The following is a 22,443-nucleotide window of genomic DNA, read 5'->3' on the forward strand; positions in this document are numbered from 1 at the left end:
TCTTGCCTGGAGAATCCCAGGGACGGGGAAGCCTGGTGGGCTGCTGTCTATGGGGTTGCACAGAGTCAGACACGACTGACGCGACTTAGCAGCAGCAGCAGAGATTCTGACGTAATTGGTCTGAAACACCTGAATAAAGGATGTTTAAAAGGGCCCCAGGTTTTTGTTTTTTTTTTTTTTGAAGGTAGGGGGTGGGCAGGTAAGTCTAATGTGTAGACAAATTTGAGAAAATTGCATGCACGCTAAGTTACATCAGTCTTGTCCGACTCTGTGCAGCCATATGGACTGCAGCCTGCCAGGCTTCTCTGTCTATGGGATTTTGCAGGCAAGAATAGTGGAGTGGGTTACCATGCCCTCTTCCAGGGGATCTTCCTGACTCAGGGATCTAACCTGCAACTCTTATAGACTACCTGCATTAGCAGGCAGATTCTTTACCACTAGCACCACCTGGGAAGCCCTTGAGAAAATTTTCCCCCTGCCCCCCAAAATATCCCAATTTATATTCTATATAGGTCTCTGGAGATTCTAGAATCAAAGCAATGCCCAGGGAAAGTGAGTCACCAAATTCCAGCCAAACAAGCAGAGTTCCTGGCTTTCTGCATAGGCATCAGTACATTTCAGATCTTAAATTTACACTAAAATTACCTTAAATTAAAATTTGCATCTTAAATTTATGAAAAATAAAATAAAATCCTCATGTAGAACTCGATTTCGAGAGCACTGAGGAAAAAATTCACCTTTTTGTAATGGAGAATTACTATTTACTCTCTAGCCACATTCCTGATCTCTCTCACATACAACCCTGTGAGCCCAGTGACCTCTGAGGCCTACCTGTGTCGCATCAGCATTGAGAACGCCCCTTTTACAGACTAGCAAAGGCCCTACAAGGCCAGAGCTCGTGTCCTTGATTGGTTCAACGGCTGAGAAGTAAAGATAAGTCAGACAGGGTGGGTCATCAGCTGTTGGGCTGACACTTTCAGGCACCGTCCATCTGTATGTGAAGATCTCACCTGGCTTAACATGTGCCCCTGGCTTCAGAAATCCTGTGGAGACAAGTAAAACAGCTACTCAAAGCAACAGCCAGGAATGAGAAACTTGTCAGACTGGGTCTTCCAGCTCAGGGTGCGTCTCTGTCTGATGATGTGCTTTGTGGAAGGACAGGTGTTTCCACTGTATCCTATCAGAGAGATCAGTGCCACCATCTGCTGTTTTATGAGATAGATGCTTATATCAAAGGACTATCTTCTTCACAGTTTATACTTAATATCTTCATAGATTCTACTTCTTACTCAAATCTCAAGTTTAGCAAATATTAAAAGAATGATAATTGTCTTTAAATTATCTTAAAGACTGATAATTGCCCATTTATATATAAATGTAAATCCATAAAATACCATCTAATACCTTCTATGATGTGGAATTTATTATATTTGGGCCTTTAGAGGATACCCCAAGAAGTTAAACAAGAGACCTACATTTAAAGAGTTTTAAATCTAGAAGGTTAAACTAGGAAATAACCCAAATAACTACAGTTAGAGGAGGTAAGCAAAGGCACAAGGTAACAAAGCTGGTAAAAGGCAGATCTGGGATTAAACCTAGGGCTGATTCCAAAGACTTTTTACTTGACCCTCACATTGTATTGTCAAATGAACACATTGCATCTCTTCAACTAGACTGAGGCCAGAGACTTCCTGCATTTTGTTTGTCCAGGGCTTGCAAACAGGTACACAGAAAGTTTTCTGAGATAAACAATAGAAATGTAGACATTTCAGCTGTCTTTAGGGTTCTTTCTGCAAAAGTCATCGTGAGCATTTTGACCAAGGAAGAGAATGTGGGCACAGGAGACATTGCTGCAGTGGGCAGGGGGTGCGGGGTGGGGGAGACTAGGGAATGGGGAATACTGCCTCCACCCTTTCCTTCTCTGTTCCCTCCCCAGCACCACAAAGCCTGCTCTGGACTGGGACCAGCCTCATACGTGGGAATAAAGAAGTATCTCAGGAGTCATGGTATCTGCTATAGCGATGAGAAAGGCTTCCCACACAGCCAGGATTTCCCAAGAACAGTATCATGAATGGAAGGATAGTTCCTGTAGCCAATGGGTAGAAGCTGCTTTTCTTACATGTAGACAGCCTGTGTTACATACTCTGTGATTGGGGGATACATATATGATGGTAAGCCCACAAAAGTTTTAAATAAATATTTGCCCAGAGAGACAAAGCAAAGCCCATGTGTAAGAGTTTCATTTCAATAAAACGTTGGAAATCAGATTTTCCCCTTAGCCTTACCCAGAGAATCCCATGCAACTACAGCAGAAAACTCTCCGTCTTAGAGAAGTGGGTGAGGCTGTGAAAGTAGCCCACTTTGAGATTTATTATGTTACTGAGAGTAAAGGAATGGCATTAACGTTTCCTAAATATCTACTGTGCGCCAGATCCTGTCCTGAATTCTGTCTGAAGTGAAGTGATAGTCTCTCAGTTGTGTCCGACTCTTTGTGACCCCATTGACTGTATGTAGCCCCCAGGCTCCTCTATCTATGGAATTCTCCACAAAAGAATACTGGAGTGGATAGCCATTCTCTTCCCCAGGGGATCTTCCTGACCCAGGGATTGAACCCAGGTCTCCTGCATTGCAGGCAGATTCTTTACTGTCTGAGCCACCAAGGAAGCCCATGTATCCCTTCCCAAAGCCCTGTGAGGTGAGCATAATTCCCTGCACTTGATAGAGGAGAAGTGTAAGGTTCAGAAAGTTGAAATAGCTGCTCAAGCTCACAGGACTGGCAAGTAAAGGGCCCACTATCCTCCCCAGTCACAGACTAGGACTTACCATCTATGTTTGGGGCTGCATCAGAAGCTTTGTCATAGATCACACCATGGGGCAAAATACTGTAGACCTTGTCAGCTTTGTTGGCAAATGTCACTAATAGAGTGTCACCTACCTCTGCCTTGATGACGGGACCTGAGAAATGTTGAGAGAAGAAGGGAGAAGAGATGAAAAGAGACAGAGAAGTGAATGGGAGCAGAAGAGTCATTCCCTGTTAGATTACATGCCCCACTGAAACATCTCCCTCGTTCCAAACGTGACAGATGATTTCACTGTACCCAGAATTCCAAGGTGGGCTTCTGCCTCAGAGAATCGCTTTCTTCGAGTAAAAGTTGCATCAACATACTCTGTGTACCGAGCCTTCCAGTATTTCCCTCCTATTCTGTTGTTGCCTTGTGTGAAGTAGAGCTCGGAGTCACTGTGGGAAAAGAAGGGAGTTGACTGGGAATATACCTCTGCACATTCATAATTAAGTGCCTTAATTATGAAGCTTTATTGTATTGTCTCTAGGCCATTCATCCACCCATCTCCCCAGAAAAGATAGCACAGTCTTCAGCCAAGTTCCCAGAAATAGTTGACCAGCCTTAAAATTCTTCAGAAGCTGTTTGGTGCTCAAGCTCATTTCTCTCTTAGCCATTGTACTTTCTTCCCCAGAGGTCCAGCAACCGAAGGAGGCATAGGTAAACTCCTTACTTACCAATACTGGAGTCCCAGATGGTGTCCTACAAAGTAACAAAGAGCTAACTGTTTTCTTTGCAGAATGAGCATCCCTCTATCTCTTGCTGATGTCAATATGAATAGTCTCTGCAAATAGTAAGCTCTGATATCTGGCATGATTAAGGAATGGAGTATCTAGTTAATCAAGTAGTTTAATCAGTGGAGTTACCATATAAACTATATATACAAAATACCAAATTTCAAACTTGTGAAATACAGTAATGTAACTTCCAACTAGTACTATCCCTCCTCTGCTTCTGTCAGTGGTACCACCACTCTTGCAGACATGCCAGCTGTGTCTTCTTTTTCTGCCTCTTCCTCTTATCTTGTTCATTCTGACTTTGTAACCTTTTATTTTGCACCCTTCCTTTTCTTCACCTTTATTTCGTCTTTTCCTTTCCATTCTTCCCACAACCCACTCTACATGTGTGTGCTCCTCGCCTTGTGTTTAGACCATAGTATGAACCTCCTATCTATCCATGCAGCATCCTCTATCTTACATTGGCTCCCTTGAGTTTTTTTCTAAGCATACGCACTGATATTCCAAAACCTTTAAAATAGTCATTTTCATTGTCATTTTTTCTGCTCCAAAATCTTCAGTTGCTTCCAGTTGCCAATCAAGTAAAGTTCAAACAGACTGGAGGACCTCTGCAAAGGATATCTGGTTTGCTCCAGGCCTCTCTCCACTGCTCTGTGTAAGTGGTCATGCCCCATGCAAATCCCTCACATGTCATTCACTCTGATCTAATCACTCTGCTTTACTTATGGCAGATGCTTTGCATTAACCCCTGCATCTAAAATTTCCCTGTCTTTGCAATTCACTTACATAAATTCTATCATTCAAAAGACCTACTTAAGTTTCACTTCCTTTGTGACATATTTCTGGCTATCTTAGCTCTCTCTAAATGCCCAGACAACTTACTGTCTGGACAGCTTATCTTAATCTTATTTGTAACTTGCAAAGTCACTTCTCTTCTCCTGTATATTCAGCTTATTTCTGTACCTGAGATCGGGAACATTATCTTAGACCTTCCTGCATCTCTCATGTCACTTAGTACATTGTGTTTTCACATATTACATTAAATATCCATTGAATATAGCTTAATATTTCATATTTTATACGGTGCTTTCTAATTTTGGAAGGCTTCTAAGACATAATTCTCAATGTTAATTTTCACTATTCTGTTTATGGGAAAATACTAGTCAATAGGGAATGTTGATATCAAAGAGTTTTTCACAGGTGGTCCACACAAATTCTTCAGGCAAGGTTAAAGGTTGTCACTTTGGTGGAAGAATGAATGAAATTTATAATGAAAGAAACAAAAGGAATCTTATTCATCACAAAGACAATTTTTTAAACATTCCCTCAAACATGAAAAGGATTACAGGGTAAGAGCAATACTTGTTGATATCATACTGTATATTTTGTAATGCTTCCCTAGACATATTTGTATATGATCCTACAATTAAAGCTACAGGGGTCTTCATCCACTTAATAAATTGTTAGATTCGATTTGAAAAATATTACATGCTATGGAAGCCCAGAGAAAATTACTCAGATGTCAGGGAGACTTTACTTAAGAAGTTACAGCAGAGTTAGATTTTGAAGGGGGAAAGTGGCATTGTACTGGACAGGGAAGAATATGAAGTCTGAGAAGAAGGGGCTTCACTTATATCAGGCTGTCCTTGAACCAAAAAGGGTAACCTTCCTTGGCTATTTCATCTCCACTGAGAGTCCTGACTTAGTCCCTTTTCAAAGTCGTCTGCTTAATATGTGTAAGACCTTAGTCTGTTCTCTGTCAGCTTAGTACTTCTCACGGCACTTAATGCTGCAGCTTGCACATAGTAGATGCTCCTGAAGTGTTTGATGGATGAATAGATGAATCTAGTGCTTTGATTTGGCCAGCAAATCATAAAGCAATAAATAGTTCAGTTCAGTTCAGTCACTCAGTCGTATCCAACTCTTTGTGACCCCATGGACGGCAGCACGCCAGGCCTCCCTGTCCATCACCAACTCCCGGAGTTTACCCAAACTCAAGTCCATTGAGTCGGTGATGCCATCCAACCATCTCATCCTCTGTTGTCTCCTTCTCCTCCTGCCCTCAATCTTTCCCAACATCAGGGTCTTTTCCAGTGAGTCAGCTCTTCATATGAGGTGGCCAAAGTACTGGAGTTTCAGCTTCAGCATCAGTCCTTCCAATGAATATTCAGGACTGATTTCTTCTAGGATTGACTGTTTAGAACTCCTTGCAGTCCAAGGGACTCTCAAGAGTCTTCTCCAACACCACAGTTCAAAAGCATCAATTCTTCAGAGCTCAGCTTTCTTTATAGTCCAACTCTCACATCCATACATGACTACTGGAAAAACCATAGCTCTGAGATACTCTGCATTTATCTGCAGTATATACAATTGTATATACAATTCTAAGCAGGATATACATTATGGGACTCAGAGCTTCTTAAATGATGCCATTATGCCATCTATGCAGTATGTACTCATAAGAACAGTGCCTGGAACACAAATGAGATCGCAGCAAAAAGTCTAACAGATGTCTCTCTTATCAGAGGCTTAGAAACATCAGCAAAGAGAGCTTACCTGCCAGAGGCATTTAGGGGAAGACCACTGAATTTGTCATAACCTTGAGGACCATAATCCCAAAGAATTTTTTCAGCTGCTATGAAGTAGCGCCTCTGTTGACCCTTCATCTTGGGGTGAGAAATACCACTTTTGCAGTTACCAACATTGTATTGCCCCAGCATGCCAGCTATAAAACAGAGGAAAACCAAGAGCCAATGTATAAATGCTCCAAAAGCAATCAGAGAGGAAGAATAGACTGATTTATTTGAATTCATGAACATTTAAAACTTTTGTACAGAAAGTAGGACCGTAAACAAAATTAAAAGTAAAAATAAACAGTGGGAAGAGGAGTGTTTTAACATATATGACAAAAGATTAATATGTAAATATCTTTGATAAATAAGAAAGAAAAAAGTAAACATTTCAATAGAAAATGAGCAAAACATTTATAGGTTATTCACAAAAGAAATACTATTGGCCCAAGAACAAACAAAAAAAAAGTTAAACCTAATAGTAATCAAGTGATACTGTTGTCAGTTATCAAATGGTAAAGTTTGGAAAAAATATACATTTGTATATGAAGGTCTAGAAAATAGGGAAGATATTCACTAAAATGTGACACCATTATCTCTAGAGGTGATTGCTAATTTTAAAATTGAATTATACATATCTTCCAATTTTAAACATTTTTTCCAAGACTATGGACAATTCAGTAAATGTATTTCAGTAATGTATTCCAACTTATGTCTACAACTACTGGCCAAATTTAAGAATCTAATTTCAAATGGCTGCTAATGCCTTGATTTTAAAACTAATTTCTTCTCAAATTTAAGGATCTTCTGTGGAGAACACTTACAATCTACCCTTTTAGGGAATTTCAAGTATACAACACAGTATTTTTGATAGTAGTCACCATTAGATCTCGAGGACCATTTGTCTTGCATAACTGAAACTTTGTATTCTTTGAGATCTCAAGTGTTCTCAACATCACCAGCTTCACAAAGTTTAACTATGTGAGGTAATTGATATATTAATTAGCTTGTGTGTAGTTTAAAAAGTTTATACCTTATATCAAAACATCAAGAAATTTATATACAATTCCTATTTGTCAATTATACCTCAATGAAGTCTGGAGTGGGGGTGGAGAATAGTAACTGTCATGTTCATCTTTGTCTTTTCAGGAGAGTGTCTGATACATATTAACTGAGCAACTCAACATTTGCTTAATTGAATTTACCTGGAATAACCCAGTGGACAAATGTGAGGTTTGCTTTAAGGTTGAGGGGAATAAAAAATGTGTTATGAAAGCAGCCCTGAAGTGCTGCACAGCTGTCCTTGTGGTGACTGTGTGTAGTTAGGATCCAGACTGAATCATACATTATTTACTCCATGTTTATCCAACTGATAACATTTTCTTTTTCTCTTCTTAGGCCAAACCTTTAATATATCATAACTTTAATGTTGCCAATGTTTCTTAACTGGCATCCAGTAGCCAGAATCTCTCCATTGAGTCTTCTCTGCATAAAGACATATTTAGCTCCCTAAACCTTCCTAAATCACTTGTGTCTAATGATCTAAAAGGGCTCACTATTACCTTCCAGGGGCTTCCCAGGTAGTGTTAATGGTCAAGAACCTGCCTGCCAATGCAGGAGAAGTAATATAGTGAGTTCAGTCCCTGGGTTGGGAAGATCCCCCTGGAGGAGGTCATGGCAACCCACTCCAGTATTCTTGCCTGGAGAATCCCACAGACAGAGGAACCTGATGGACTGTAGTCCATAGCGTCGCCAAGAGTCGACACAACTGAAGGGACTCAGCATGTACGCACGCATCACCTTCCAGATGTTCCTTAGCTTTGCCATTCAAAACTGCTCCCCCGAGGCCCAAACTGCCTCTCTAAAACTTCTGCTTCATCACTCCTCTGCCTTGAACCTGAGGCCAGCTAAGTAGACTTATTCCATGTGGTCCCAAGGAACCTGGACCGAATCATTCAACAGGTATTTAAGTCAACAAATGCTTATCTTTCACCTTTCAAAGGATTTTGCACCTGTCATTGGATTCTGTCTCAATATAAAGAACTCTCATGGAGCAGCCCAGAGATGAAACAGGCTGCTACAATTACTAGGCTGGGGTTATACACACCACTCTATATAAAATAGATCATCAGCAAGGACCTACTGTAGAGCACAGGTAACTATACTCAGTACTCTGTAATATGGGAAACTTACATGGGAAAAGATTCTGAAAAAGAATGGATATTTGAATACGTATAACTAATTTTTCTGTACACCTGAAACTAACACATCATACATAAATCAATTATACTCCAATATAAAATTTTTAAAAACATTTTAAAGAGATGTCCAAAAGGGAATTCAAGAATTGGATAGGGAGGTGGCCCAGATTATCTAGAAATCCCTTTCTGGTTGGACCAGATTATCTGTAAATTCTAACTTCTGATTGTAAATTTTATTCTATTTATAATTGCCCATGTGTTTTTCCCAGTTTTTGTTGCTTCCCCTACTTGGAAAGCCTTTTTCTTCTTCCTCATCTATCAAATTCTTACCCATATTTCTAGGCTCAGATTAGGGACCCCCTCATTAGGTAGCCTTTCTGACTGTTCCAGTAAAGTGACAAAGCTCAAGAACATTTATCATTCTGCCTCAAATTTTATTCATTTTGTAAATGTATAACTATGTTTAACTACTAGATTCCAGGTTCCAGGAAGGTCTTATCAATTTTTTCAATCACCTCTTACCTGGTTCATAAGGAGTTAATTAATTAATAAATATCTGTCAATAAGATGCCAAATAAGCATTATACATTTTCCTATGTTTAATATTAATTGTAATAAATATAACACAGACAAGAATCCATCCAATAGCATGCACTGAATGAACACCGTTGACTGTGTGGTTTAATTGTGCCATTGTAACCATTTCCACACTGGCCTCATCCTTTTTACCTTGGAGGTGATCACTGACTTGGCAGGTTATCATCCACTTTCCAGGATTCTCAACTATCATTTCTATTGTCAGGAAGGTGGCTGGGAACAGGTTGACGACATCAGTCCGATGCCCTCTGCTGATGAAGGTGTTACCATAAAAATAGATGGAATGGATGTCTATCTCATTCCCCATCCCAAATAGGTGCCAGGACACTGATTCACCAACGCACATATCAGGTTCAGGGAAGTTTCCAAAGAGGTATCCATTGAGTGCTGAAAAACAGAAACACTGGTGAAAGACACTCCCCTGCAGAGCCCAGCAGAACCAGAAACAATGGTAATACATACTCTAGCACAGCTGAACAACTAGCACAGATCACTGGGTTGTAATATTTTTGTGCAGAAAAAACGTGGCTTCTTTGATAAAATGCAGTCCCCAAAGGAATGAAAAGCATTAGTCTTTTTAAGAGAAAAGCACTCAATAAAAGTGATCGGCAATAGGAACACAGCCTGAGCTGCTCTGTGGACACAATGAGATCAGGAGTAAACCAAAGTGCTGTTTATAATTCAGGACAGCTTGGCCACCTCCTACTTCCACCTCTATTTGCATATTTACCATCCCCACTGGATCTGTTCTGTATAACTAGAAACCCTGTCTTACCTCACGTTGGGAAAGCTGACATATAGTAGCTATTTAAGTGACAAAAGCATTCAGCAAGAAGAAAAAGAAATGATTAGAAGGGAGGAATGAGGCAGTTCAGTTCAGTTCAGTCACTCAGTTGTGCCCAATTCTTTGCGAACCCATGGACTGCACCACGCCAGGCTTCCCTGTCCATCACCAACTACTGGAGCTTGCTCAAACTCATGTCCATCCAGTAGGTGATGCCATCAACCATCTCATCCTCTGTCATCCCCTTCTCCTTCCCTCAATCTTTCCCAGCATCAGGGTCTTTTCAAATGAATCAGCTCTTCACATTAGGTGGCCAGAGTATTGGAGTTTCAGCTTCAGCATCAGTCCTTCCAACGAATATATTCAGGACTGGTCTCCTTTAGGATGGACTGGATCTCCTTGCAGTCCAGGGACTCTCAAGAGTCTTCTCCAACACCACAGTTCAAAAGCATCAATTCTTCAGTGGTCAGCTTTCTTTATGGTCTAACTCTCACATTCATACATGACTACTGGAAAAACCATAGCTTTGACTAGATGGACCTTTGTTGGCAAAGTAATGTCTCTTCTTTTTAATACGCTGTCTATGTTGGTCAAAACTTTTCTTCCAAGGAGCAAGCGTCTTTTAATTTCATGGCTACAGTCACCATCTGCAGTGATTTTGGAGCCCGAAAAAACAAAGTCTGACATTGTTTCCACTGTTTCCCCATCTATTTGCCCTGAAGTGATGGGACCAGATGCCTTGATCTTAGTTTTCTGAATGTTGATTTTAAGCCAGCTTAAAGGAATGACACACGTTACTTTTTTTTTTTTTTTTGCCATTTCTCCCATCCCCATCCCCTGCCTGTTGTAACCACCAGTTTGATCTCTGAATCTATGAGCTTGGTTTTGAGGAGTTTGCTTGTTTGTTAGATTCCACATATAAAAAAGATAATACAGCATTTGCCTTCTGTGTCTGACTTATTTCACTTAGCATAATGCCCTAAAAGTCCATCATGCTGTTGCGAATGGAGAGATCATTCTTTTTTTATGGCTGAATATTCCACTTAATATTCCTTTATTATAGACCACAATTTCTTTATCCATTCATCCATGAGTGGACACAGGCTGTTTCTGTATATTGGCCATTGTAAAAAAAAAAAAATGCTGCAGTGAACATGGAGGGGAGTGTACGTCCTTTTGAATCAGTGTTTTCATTTTCTTCAGATAAATACCCATGAGAAGAATTGCTGGATCATATGTTAGGTTTTTATTTTTAGTCTTATCAGGCAACTCTATACTGATTTTCATAGTGGTTACACCAATTTACATTAGTTATTTCTTGATAATCGCCATTCTAACAGGTATGAGATGATATTTCATTGTGGTTTTGATTTGCATTTCCCTGATGAGTAATGATGTTGAGCATCTTTTCACGTACCTATTGGCCATCTGTATTTCTTATTTAGAAAAATATCTATTCAGATATTCTGTTCATTTTTTAAATAGGGTTGTATGGCTTTTTGCTACTGAATTGTATGAGTTCTTTATATATTTTGGATATTATTTCCTTATCAGATATATGATTTGCAAATATTTTCTCCCATTCAGTTGGTTGCTTTTCCTCAGTGATGGTTTCCTTTGCTGTGTAGAAGTTTTTAGTTTGAAATAGTTCTACTTGCTTATTTTTGGTTTTATTGCTTTTGCTTTGGTGTCAGATTCAAAAAAATCACTACCAAGACCTATGTCAAGCAGCTTACCACCTATGTTTTCTTATAGGAGTTCTATACTTTCAGATCTTACTTTCAAGTCTTTAATCCAACTTGAGTTAATTTTTGCATATATGTAAGATAGTGGTCCAGTTTCACTCTTTTGCCTGTGGCTGTTCAATTTTCCCAACACCATTTATTGAAGAGTGTCCTTTTCCTCCTATATATACTTGCACAGGCTTATTTCATGGCTCTCTATTCTGTTCCATTGATCTCTGTGTCTGTTTTTATGCCAATATCGAATTCGTATCAGTTTAGTTCGGTTCAGTCGCTCAGTCACGTTCGACTCTTTGCAACCCCATGAACCGCAGCATGCCAGGCCTCCCTGTCCATCACTAACTCCCAGAGTCCACCCAAACCCATGTCCATCGAGTCGGTGATGCCATCCAACCATCTCATCCTCTGTCATCCCCTTCTCCTCCTGCCCTCAATCTTTCCCAACATCAGGGTCTTTTCAAATGAGTCAGCTCTTCGCATCAGCTCTTTCCATCAGCCCTTCGCATTCAGCTTCAGCATCAGTCCTTCCAATGAATATTCAGGACTGATTTCCTTTAGGATGGACTGGTTGGATCTCCTTGCAGGCTAAGGGACTCTCAAGAGTCTTCTCCAACACCACAGTTCAAAAGCATCAATTCTTCAGCCCTCAGCTTTCTTTATAGTCCAAATCTCACATCCATACATGACCACTGGAAAAACCATAGCCTTGACTGCTGCTGCTGCTGCTAAGTCGCTTCAGTCATGTCCGACTCTATGCGACCCAATGGACGGCAGCCCACCAGGCTCCACCGTCCCTGGGATTCTCCAGGCAAGAACACTGGAGTGGGTTGCCATTTCCTTCTCCAATGCATGAAAGTGAAAAGTGAAAGTGAAGTCGCTCAGTCGTATCCCATGGATACGACTGAGACCCCTACCAGGCTCCTCCGTCCATGGGATTTTCCAGGCAAGTACTGGAGTGGGGTGCCATTGCCTTCTCCGATAGCCTTGACTAGATGGACCTTTTTTGACAAAGTAATGTCTCTGTTTTTAATATGCTGTCTAGGTTGGTCATAACTTTCCTTCCAAGGAGTAAGCGTCTTTTAATTTCATGGCTGCAATCACCATCTGCAGTGATTTGGGAGCCTAGAAGAATAAAGTCAGCCACTGTTTCCACTGTTTCCCCATCTATTTCCCATGAAGTGATGGGACCAGATGCCATGATCTTTGTTTTCTGAATGTTAAGTTTTAAGCCAACTTTTTCACTCTCCTCTTTCACTTTCATCAAGAGGCTCTTTAGTTCTTCTTCACTTTCTGGGTGAAAGTGGTGGTGGTGTCATCTACATATCTGAGGTTATTGATATTTCTCCCAGTACTCTTGATTCCAGCTTGTGCTTCCTCCAGCCCAGCGTTTCTCATGATGTACTCTGCATATAAGTTAAATAAGCAGGGTGACAATATACAGCCTTGACGTACTCCTTTTCCTATTTGGAACCAGTCTGTTGTTCCATGTCCAGTTCTAAATGTTACTTCCTGACCTGCACACAGATTTCTCAAGAGGCAGGTCAGGTGGTCTGGTATTTCCATCTCTTTCAGAATTTTCCACAATTTATTGTGATCCACACAGTCAAAGGCTTTGGCATAGTCAATAGAGCAGAAATAGATGTTTAAATTAGTATAGTTTTGTAATAAAATCAAGGAGCATGATGCCTCTAGCTTTGTTCTTTTTCAAGATTGTTTTGGCTATTCAGGGTCTTTAGTGGTTCCATACAAATTTTAGGTTGTTTTTTCTATTTTTGTAAAAATGATATACCATTGAGATTGACATAGGGATTGCACTGTGTCTGTAGACTGCCTTGAATATTTTAACAATGAGTATTTTAACAATATTAATTCATCTAATTCATGGACACAAAATATCTTTCCATTTATTTGTGTCTTCTTAAATTTTTTTATTAATATCATAGTTTTCAATATATGGGGTTTTCACCTCTTTGGTTAAATTTATTCCTAGATATTTTATTCCTTTTGATGAAATTGTAAATGAGACTGCTTTCTTAACTTCTCTTTCAGATAATTCATTATTAATGTAAAGAAATGCAACAGATTTTTGTGTATTGATTTTATATCCCTCTAATTTACTGGAGTCTTTAGCTTTTCTATATGTAATATGTCATCTGCAAATAGAAACAGTTACTTCTTTGTTTCAGATTTGGATGATTTTTATTTCTTTTCCTTGCCTAACTGCTCTGGCTAGGACTTCCAACACCATGTTGAATCAAAGTGGCAACAGTGTGCATCCTTCCCTTGTTCCTGACCTTAGAGGATTAGCTTTCAGCTTTTGCCATTGAGTATAACCTTAGCTGTGTGCTTGTCATATATGGTCTTTATTATGTTAAGGTGTGTTCCATTTATACTGTGTTAAGGGTTTTTATCCTAGATAGGTGTTGAATTTTGTCAGATGCTTTTTCTATGTCTATTGTGATAATCATATATTTATATGCTTAATTTTATTATTGTGGCATACAACTTTAATGGATTTGTGGAAGCTGAATTATCCTTTCATACTTGGAATAAATCTCACTTAATCATGGTTATGAAACTTTTAATGTATTGCTGAATCTGGCTTGCTGATATTTTGTCGAGAATTTTTACATCTATGTTCATCAGGAATATTAGCCTGTATTTTTTCTATTTTTGTGTGGCATCCTTGTCTGGTTTTGGTATCAACACAATGCTGGCTTCATAAAACATGTTTGGAAGAGTTTCTCCCTCTTCTGTTTTTTGGAAGATTCTGAGAAGAATTGGTATTAATTCTTCTTTGAATGCTTGATGGAATTAACTAAAGAAGCCATCTGTTCCTGGACTTTTCTTACTTGGAAGGTTTTTGATTACTGATTACTACTTTCTATTAATCAGTCTGTTAAAAGTCTATTCCATCATGATTCAGTCTTGGTGGGCTGTATGTTTCTAGGAACGTATGCATTTCTTATATGTTATCCAACATGTTGGCATATATTTGTTCATGGTAATTTCTTATGATCCTTTGTGTTTCTCATCTTTCATTTCTGATTTTGTTTATTTGAGTTCTTTCTCTTTTTTCTTAGTGAGTCTAATTAAATATTTTAGTGTCTATTTCATTTTTGTTTTGCCCTTTCTGCTCTGCTGCTGCTGCTAAGTCGCTTCAGTCGTGTCCGACTCTGTGCGACCCCATAGACGGCAGCCCACTAGGCTCCTCTGTCCCTGGGATTCTCCAGGCAAGAATACTGGAGTGGGTTGCCATTTCCTTCTCCAATGCATGAAAGTGAAAAGTGAAAGTGAAGTCACTCAGTCGTGCCCGACTCTTAGCGACCCCATGGACTGCAGCCTACCAGGCTCCTCCATCCATGGGATTTTCCAGGCAAGAGTACTGGAGTGGAGTGCCATTGCTTTCTGCTCTAATTTTCTTTATTTCCTTTCTTCTAGTAATTTTGGGCCCAATTTGTTCTTTTTCTAGTTCTTTAGGTGTAAAGTTAGCTTCTTACTTGAAACTTTTCTTGTTTTCTGAGATAGGCATTTATTAATATGAACTTCCCCCTTAGAATTCTTTTTGCTGTATCCCATAAAATTTTATATATTACATTTCCATTTTCATTTGTTTCAAGCTTTTTAAAAATTTCTTTTTAGAGTTCTTATTCAACCTATTGACTGTTCAGTAACATGCTGTTTAATTCCACATGTTTGTAAATTTTCTAGTTTTATTCATATAATTAATTTCTAGCCCATTGTGGTCAGAAAAGATGGTTGATGTGATTTCAGTTCTCTTAAGTGTATTAAGACTTATCTGTGGCCTAACACGGATAAGGCAATGGCACCCCACTCCAGTACTCTTGCCTGGAAAATCCCATGGACAGAGGAGCCTGGTAGGCTGCAGTCCATGGGGTCGCTAAGAGTCGGATAAGACTGAGCAAATTCACTTTCACTTTTCACTTTCATGCATTGGAGAAGGAAATGGCAACCCACTCCAGTGTTCTTGCCTGGAGAATCCCAGGGATGAGGGAGCCTGGTGGGCTGCCGTCTATGGTGTCACACAGAGTCAGACACGACTGAAGTGACTTAGCAGTAGCAGTGGCCTAACATATGATCTGTCTTAAAAAATGTTCCATGTGCTCTTGAGAACGATGAGTATCCTGTTGGTTTTGGATGGAATGTTCTATAAATATCTGTTAAGTCCATCTGATCTAACATGTTGTTTAACACCGGTATTTCTTAATTGATTTTCTTTCTGGACACCTACACTGCTATAAGTAGGGTATTAAAGTACTTTGCCATTATGTATTGCTGTCTGTTTTGCCCTTTATGTCTGTTAATATTTGCCTTATATGTATATAAGTTGTCCTATGTTGGGTGCATGAATATTTTAAATGTTATCTATTCTTGTTGAATTTACCACTTTATAATTATGTACACCATTCTTGGTATCCTATTATAGCCTTTGTTTTAAAGTCAATTTAAACTCTGATATAAGTGTAGCTACTCCACCTTTCTTTTGGTTTCTATTTGCATGGAATACTTTTTTCCATCCATTCAGTGTCCATCTATATGTGTCCTTAAAATTAAAGTGTGTCTCCTGTAGGTAATGTAATAGATAGGTCTTGGCTTGGTTGTTGTTGCTGTTTAATCTATTTAGTCCCTCTGTGTCTTTTGATTTGAGAATGTAGTCTATTTACATTTAATTGCTGATAAGTGTGTGCTTATTACCATTTTGTTCATTGCTCTCCGTTCTTGCGTCTCCTCTCTGTTCCTTTCTTCTTCTTTGCTCTCTTTCTTTGCTTTAGATTCTGACTGGTATTATGTTTCATCACTTTCTTATTATTCTCATCACTAAGTTATAAATCTTGGAAAGCTCGGTTTGCTATTTCTGTGTGTTTTGTATCCCTTGTAGTGCCAGATACACAAACGACAGTTGGTATGTACTTGATAACATGGGAGACACTCACCATGCATTTTATTACTTCTCTGGAAAACAGCATCTTTTTTGTCAACTGAATCAGGATCAGTGCAGAATTGTCTGATATTTTCATCGAGGTACCAGCTTTGATTCTCATCCACAAGAGTAAACATTATAACAAACTCCCGGTCTACATCAGTCCTTGTTCCTGAATAGCTGTGCAGGATACCTATCAGGAACATTAAAGGAGTAGGAAAAGTTCAAAGTGAACTAAACCAAGATGAGCTTTTCTTTCTGTCAATAGTATCAGATAAATGTGAAGATTTTTAAAGACCTATATCTACAAGAGTAACCCACAACATAAAAGCAGTGAAGGGCTTTGATGGAAATGACAGAACCATGTAAAAGTCATGAAACAGAAATTCTCACAACCACAGACTTGGAAACCTGGCTATCCTTAAAAGAAATATACTTTATTGATAAAAATAGATATATTAAATCAGTTAATAGGGTACAAAGTAGCAAGGTGATTATGTGGGTGAAATAATAAAGCAAAGCATCCCTGGTTATTTGAGTACATTTTACACTTTCCTGTGTGTGGTGTCCGTGTGTAGTTTTTGCATATAGGTTTCAGAATGCGATGATGGTTTTAGGCAGAAGTCTGAGTTATTGTCCCTGCTATGGATCTTCTATGTTAGGAGAATTTCTTTACTCTTACAGAAAGTTAGGAAGAAGAGACACACTTTGTGTGATGCAAGGCGGGTGGGCAAGATAAGACCTGAAGACTATATTCACTTTTCAGCACACTTGGGAAGAGGTTTCTAGGCACCGAGGGGTTTCTAGGCATCTTACCTTCTTTGCACACCAGCAGTGGGCCAATTAGCCCAGAACAGATGTCCTTAGGGGCATCAATATGTGAATGGTACACCCAAGTCAGGCAGTTTGCATCTGCTGGGGCAGGAGCATATTCTTCTCTCACTGGCCAGACGTAGGTATAGTTTTTGCCAGGAGGAACCATGTCATCATCCTTGTTCCTTCCAGATGTTCCATCTGGATACAGGGCTCCTTTCAAGAAAAATGAAACAGTTAAAACACAGAGATCGCACATTATAGTGGAAAGAGCTAGAGCTTTGAAATCAAACATATATCAGCTAAAATTTATTTGCTATGGGATTTAAGACTTGTTACTTAAATTCTCACTGCCTTGTTTTTCTACCAATAAATCTGGAATCCACCCCACAGAGATGTAAGAACTATATGAGGCACTGTATATTGTGTCCTGCAGAGTCAGATACTTAGTAAATTTTTAAGAGAAGATTAAGAAAAGGTATGCAAGGATACACAGAAGAATTATACCAAAAAGATCTTAATGACTTAGATAACCACAATGGTGTGGTCACCTAGAGCCAGACATCTTGGTCTATGAAGTCAAGTGGGCCTCAGGAAACATTACTGCAAACAAAGCTAGTGGAGGTTATGGAATTCTAACTGAGCTATTTAAAATCCTAAAAGATGATGCTGTTAATTAAAGTGCTGCACTCAATACGCCAGCAAATTTGAAAACTCAGCAATGGCTACAAGTCTGGAAAAGACTGGTTTTCATTCTAATCCCGAAGAAGAGCAATATCAAAGAATATTCACAGTAACAGACAATTGTGCTCATTTCACATGTTAGTAAGATTGTGCTCAAAATTCTTCAAGCTAGGCTTCAGCAGTATGTGAACTGAGAGCTTCTAGATGTAGAAGCTGGGCTTAGAAAAGGCAGAGGAACCAGAGATCAAATTGCCAACATAAATTAAATCATAGAGAAAGCAAGGGAATTCCAGAAAAACATCTACTTCTGCTTCATTGACTACATGAAAGCCTTTGACTTGACTGTGGGGATCACAACAAACTGAAGAAAATTCTTAAAGAGATGCGAATATCAAACCACTTTACCTGTCTCCTGAGAAACCTGTGTGTGGGCCAAGAAGCAACAGTTAGAACATTACACTGATCAATGGGCTGATTCAAAATGGGGAAAGGAGTACATCAAGGCTGTATATTGTCACCTTGTGTATTTGTGCAGAGAATATCATGTCAAAGGCTGGGCTGGATGAACCACAAGCTGGAATCAAGATTGCCAGGAGAAATATCAACAACCTCAGATATGCAGATGACACCACCCTAATGGCAGAAAGCAAAGAGGAACTAAAGAACCTCTAATGAAAGTGAAAGACAAAAGTAAAAAACTTGGCTTAAAACTCAATTTTCAAAAAACTAACGTCATGGCATTTGTGCTCATCACTTTATGGCAAAAAGAAGGGGAAAAAATGGAAATAGTGGCAGATTTTCTTTTCTTGGGCTCCAAAATCACTGTAGACAGTGACTTTAGCCATGAAATTAAAAGACATCAGCACATTGGAAGGAAAGCTATGACAAACCTGGACAGCGTATTAAAAAGCAGAGTCATCATTTTTCCCACAAAGGTCCATCTAGTCAAAGCAATGTTTTTTTTCAGTCATTATGTACACAAGTGAGAGTTGGATGATAAAGAAGGCTGAGCATTGAGGAATTGATGCTTTCAAACTGTGGTGCTGGAGAAGATTCTTGAGAGTCCCTTGGATGGCAAAGAGATCAAACCAGTCCATTCTAATGGAAATCAACCCTGAATATTCACTGGAAGGGCTGATGGTAAAGCTGAAGCTCCAATACTTTGTCCACCTGATGTGAAGAGCTGACTCATTGGAAAAGATCCTGATGCTGGGAAAGACTGAAGGCAAGAGGAGAAGGGGACGATGGAGGATGAGATGGTGGATGGCATGACCGACTCAATGGACATGAGTCTGAGCAAGATCCAGGAGATAGTGAAGAACAGGGAATACTGGCATGCTGCAGTTCATGGGGTCACGAGACTCAGACACTACTTAGTGACTGAACAACAGCAACAACAACAGGTTAAATAGAAGCCAATTCCAGGCGTATTCAAGTCCTTAAGGTAAAAGGCAAAACTGTAAAGCTTTAAGAAAGTAAAATGGGAGAATATCTTCATGGTTTTAGAGTAGGAAGCTTTTTAAAATAATTATAAAATGTACTGATTGTTAAAGAAAGCACTGATAAATTTTAACCACAATTACACTTATGAGCTTTTGCACAATGAAGGAAACTTAAGCAAGGTGAAAAGACAGCCTTCAGAATGGGAGAAAATAATAGCAAATGAAGCAACGGACAAAGAATTAATCTCAAAAATATACAAGCAACACCTGCAGCTCAATTCCAGAAAAATAAATGACCCAATCAAAAAAATGGGCCAAAGAACTAAACAGACATTTCTCCAAAGAAGACATACAGATGGCTAACAAACACATGAGAAGATGCTCAACATCACTCATTATCAGAGACATGCAAATCAAAACCACAATGAGGTGCCATCTCATGCCGATCAGAATGGCTGCTATCCAAAAATCTACAAGCAATAAATGCTGGAAAGGGGGTGGAGAAAAGGGAATCCTCTTACACTGTTGGTGGGAATGCAAAATAATACAGCCACTATGGAGAACAGTGTGGAGATTCCTTCAAAAACTGGAAATTGCTTGGGGCTGGTGCACTGGGATGACCTGGAAGGATGGTATGGGGAGGGAGGTTAAGGATGGGGAACACGTGTATGCCCATGGCAGATTCATGTCGATGTGTGGCAGAACCAATACAATATTGTAAAGTAATTAGCCTCCAATTAAAATAAATAAATTTAAATTAAAAAAAAAAAAAACACTGGAAATAGAACTGCTGTATGACCTAGCAATCCCACTGCTGGGCATACACACCAAAGAAACCAGAATTGAAAGAGACACGTGTACCCCAACATTCATCACAGCACTGTTTACAATAGCCAGGACATGGACACAACCTAGATGGATAAGAAAGCTGTGGTATATATACACAGTGGAATATTACTCAGCTATTAAAAAGAATGCATTTAAGTCAGTTCTAATGAGGTGGATGAAACTGAAGCTTATTATACAAAGTGAAGTAAGTCAGAAAGAAAAACACCAATACAGTATATTAACGCGTATATATGGAATTTAGAAAGATGGTAATGATGACCCTATATTTGAGACAGCAAAAGAGACACAGATATAAAGAACAGACTTTTGGACTCTGTGGGAGAAGGTGAGGGTGGAATGATTTGAGAGAATAGCATTGAAACATGTATTCGATTATTTCAATTGAAATATGATTTCAATTATCATATGTGAAATAGATCACCAGTCCAAGTTTGATGCATGAAAGCAGGGCACTCAAAGCCAGTGCACTGGGACAACCCTGAGGGATGGGATGGGGAGGGAAGAGGGAGGGGGGTTCAGGATGGGAGACACATGTACACCCATGGCTGATTCATGTTATCAGCCATGGCAAAAACCACTACAATATTGTAAAGTAATTAGCCTCCAATTATAATAAATAAGTTAATTTTAAAAAGAAAACAAAAAAGAAAGTTAAGAAGTTCTGTTCATTAAAAGATACCTTAAAAGAATGAAAAAGCAAGTCACATATTCACGACATACATAACTGATGAAAGGATTCATATTCAAAATAAAGTACTCCGTCAACTAAGTGACAAAAAAAACCCAGAAAATCCCATAGGAAAATAGTAAAGGTATTGGTATGGGATCAGTATTTAGAAAAAAAAAATACTTAATTTAATAAATTTCATTACAGGGAAACCCTAGATTACAATGACAATGATATAGCACTACGGACCTAACAAATAGGCAAAAATTTCTACTAAAGTTGGTAGTATTCAGTGTTGTTGGGAATGTACAGCAACTGGAATTTTCATACACTGCTGTTAAGAATATAATTGGTACAACCACTTTGGAAAACCAGAGTTATCTCCTAAATTTGAACATAGGTATGTATATTTTCACTCTTAGATATGTTTCTTAGAGAAGCATATGCAACTGGAGCAGAAAGCATGTAAGAATGTTCACAGCAGTATTTCTCAGGAGTCAAAAAACAGCAGAGCACTCAAATACCTATCAAGAATGTAATAGAAAAGTAAACGATAGTATATTTATATACAGCTGGGTTCAGAAAACATTTCCTGTGAAGAGTCTGAGTATAAATATTTTAGGCTTTGCAGATTTCTGTCTCAAAATCTTAGTTTTTCCCCCAACTTCATATATATATAAAGCATTCTTAACTCATGGGCTATATAAAAACATGTCCCGTGGACCATACGTTGCCAATCCCTGATGTAGAGGAAAACTGTGGGCGTGCATTCTAAATCACTTCAGTTCGACTCTTTGAGACCCTATGGACTGTAGCCCACCAGGCTCTCGTGTCCATGAAATTCTCAGCAAGAATACTGGAGTGCGTTGCCATGCCCTCCTCCCTGGATCTTCCCAACCAAGGGATTGAACCCGAGTCTCTAATGTCTCCTGCACTGGCAGGCAAGTTCTTTACCACTAGCGCCACGTGGGAAGCACAAGATGAAAATCACACAGCATCGAAAGTGGTCTACAGATGGGAATGACTATCCACTCCAGTTCTTCCCTGGAGAATTCCATGGACAGAGGAGCTTGGTAGGCTACAACCAAAGGGTCGGACATGTCTGAGCAACTAACACACACACATAAATTTTGGAGCAGAAATCAGTGAAGGAGGAAATAGAAAACTGTAAAATAGATGAATCCAGAAGTTAGTTAGTTCCTCGAAAAAGATCAACAAAATTGAGAAAACTTTATATAGACTGCCAAGAAAGAGAGAGGGCCCCAGTTACCAAAACCAGGAATGAAAAATGGGGTGTCATTTTAGAGACTTACAGAAATTAAAAAGACTATAAAGGGACTATTACAAATAATTTTATGCCAAAATATTAGACAACTTAGATAAAACTGAAAAATTTCTGGAGAGAAACAAATTACTAAAACTGACTTAAGAATAAATAAAGAATTGGAATAGACCTAATACACAAAGGAACTGTTTCACAATTAAGATTCTCCCCTCAAACAAAACCCAGGCTCAGATGGTTTCACTTATAAATTCTATGAAATACTGAGAAGAAATGATACCAGTCCATTACAG

The 22,443-nt window shown here is 39.1% G+C and overlaps 1 protein-coding gene across 1 annotated transcript in view; it reads right to left on the reverse strand.

Annotated features, from left to right (window-relative positions):
- HEPHL1 (hephaestin like 1) overlaps positions 1-22,443 on the reverse strand; it is a 92,155-nt gene that overhangs the window by 41,640 nt on the left and 28,072 nt on the right. Inside the window, exons 3-9 of the mRNA XM_061405954.1 lie at positions 17,230-17,442; positions 16,427-16,606; positions 9,078-9,332; positions 6,134-6,302; positions 3,099-3,238; positions 2,824-2,955; positions 832-1,043 (exon numbers count right to left, since the gene is read on the reverse strand). Coding sequence (XP_061261938.1) covers positions 832-1,043; positions 2,824-2,955; positions 3,099-3,238; positions 6,134-6,302; positions 9,078-9,332; positions 16,427-16,606; positions 17,230-17,442 — 1,301 coding nt within the window. The remainder of the gene's footprint in view (positions 1-831; positions 1,044-2,823; positions 2,956-3,098; positions 3,239-6,133; positions 6,303-9,077; positions 9,333-16,426; positions 16,607-17,229; positions 17,443-22,443) is intronic.

This window comes from Bos javanicus, chromosome 29 (genome assembly GCF_032452875.1).
Source record: "Bos javanicus breed banteng chromosome 29, ARS-OSU_banteng_1.0, whole genome shotgun sequence".
In the NCBI taxonomy this organism is placed as follows: domain Eukaryota; kingdom Metazoa; phylum Chordata; class Mammalia; order Artiodactyla; family Bovidae; genus Bos; species Bos javanicus.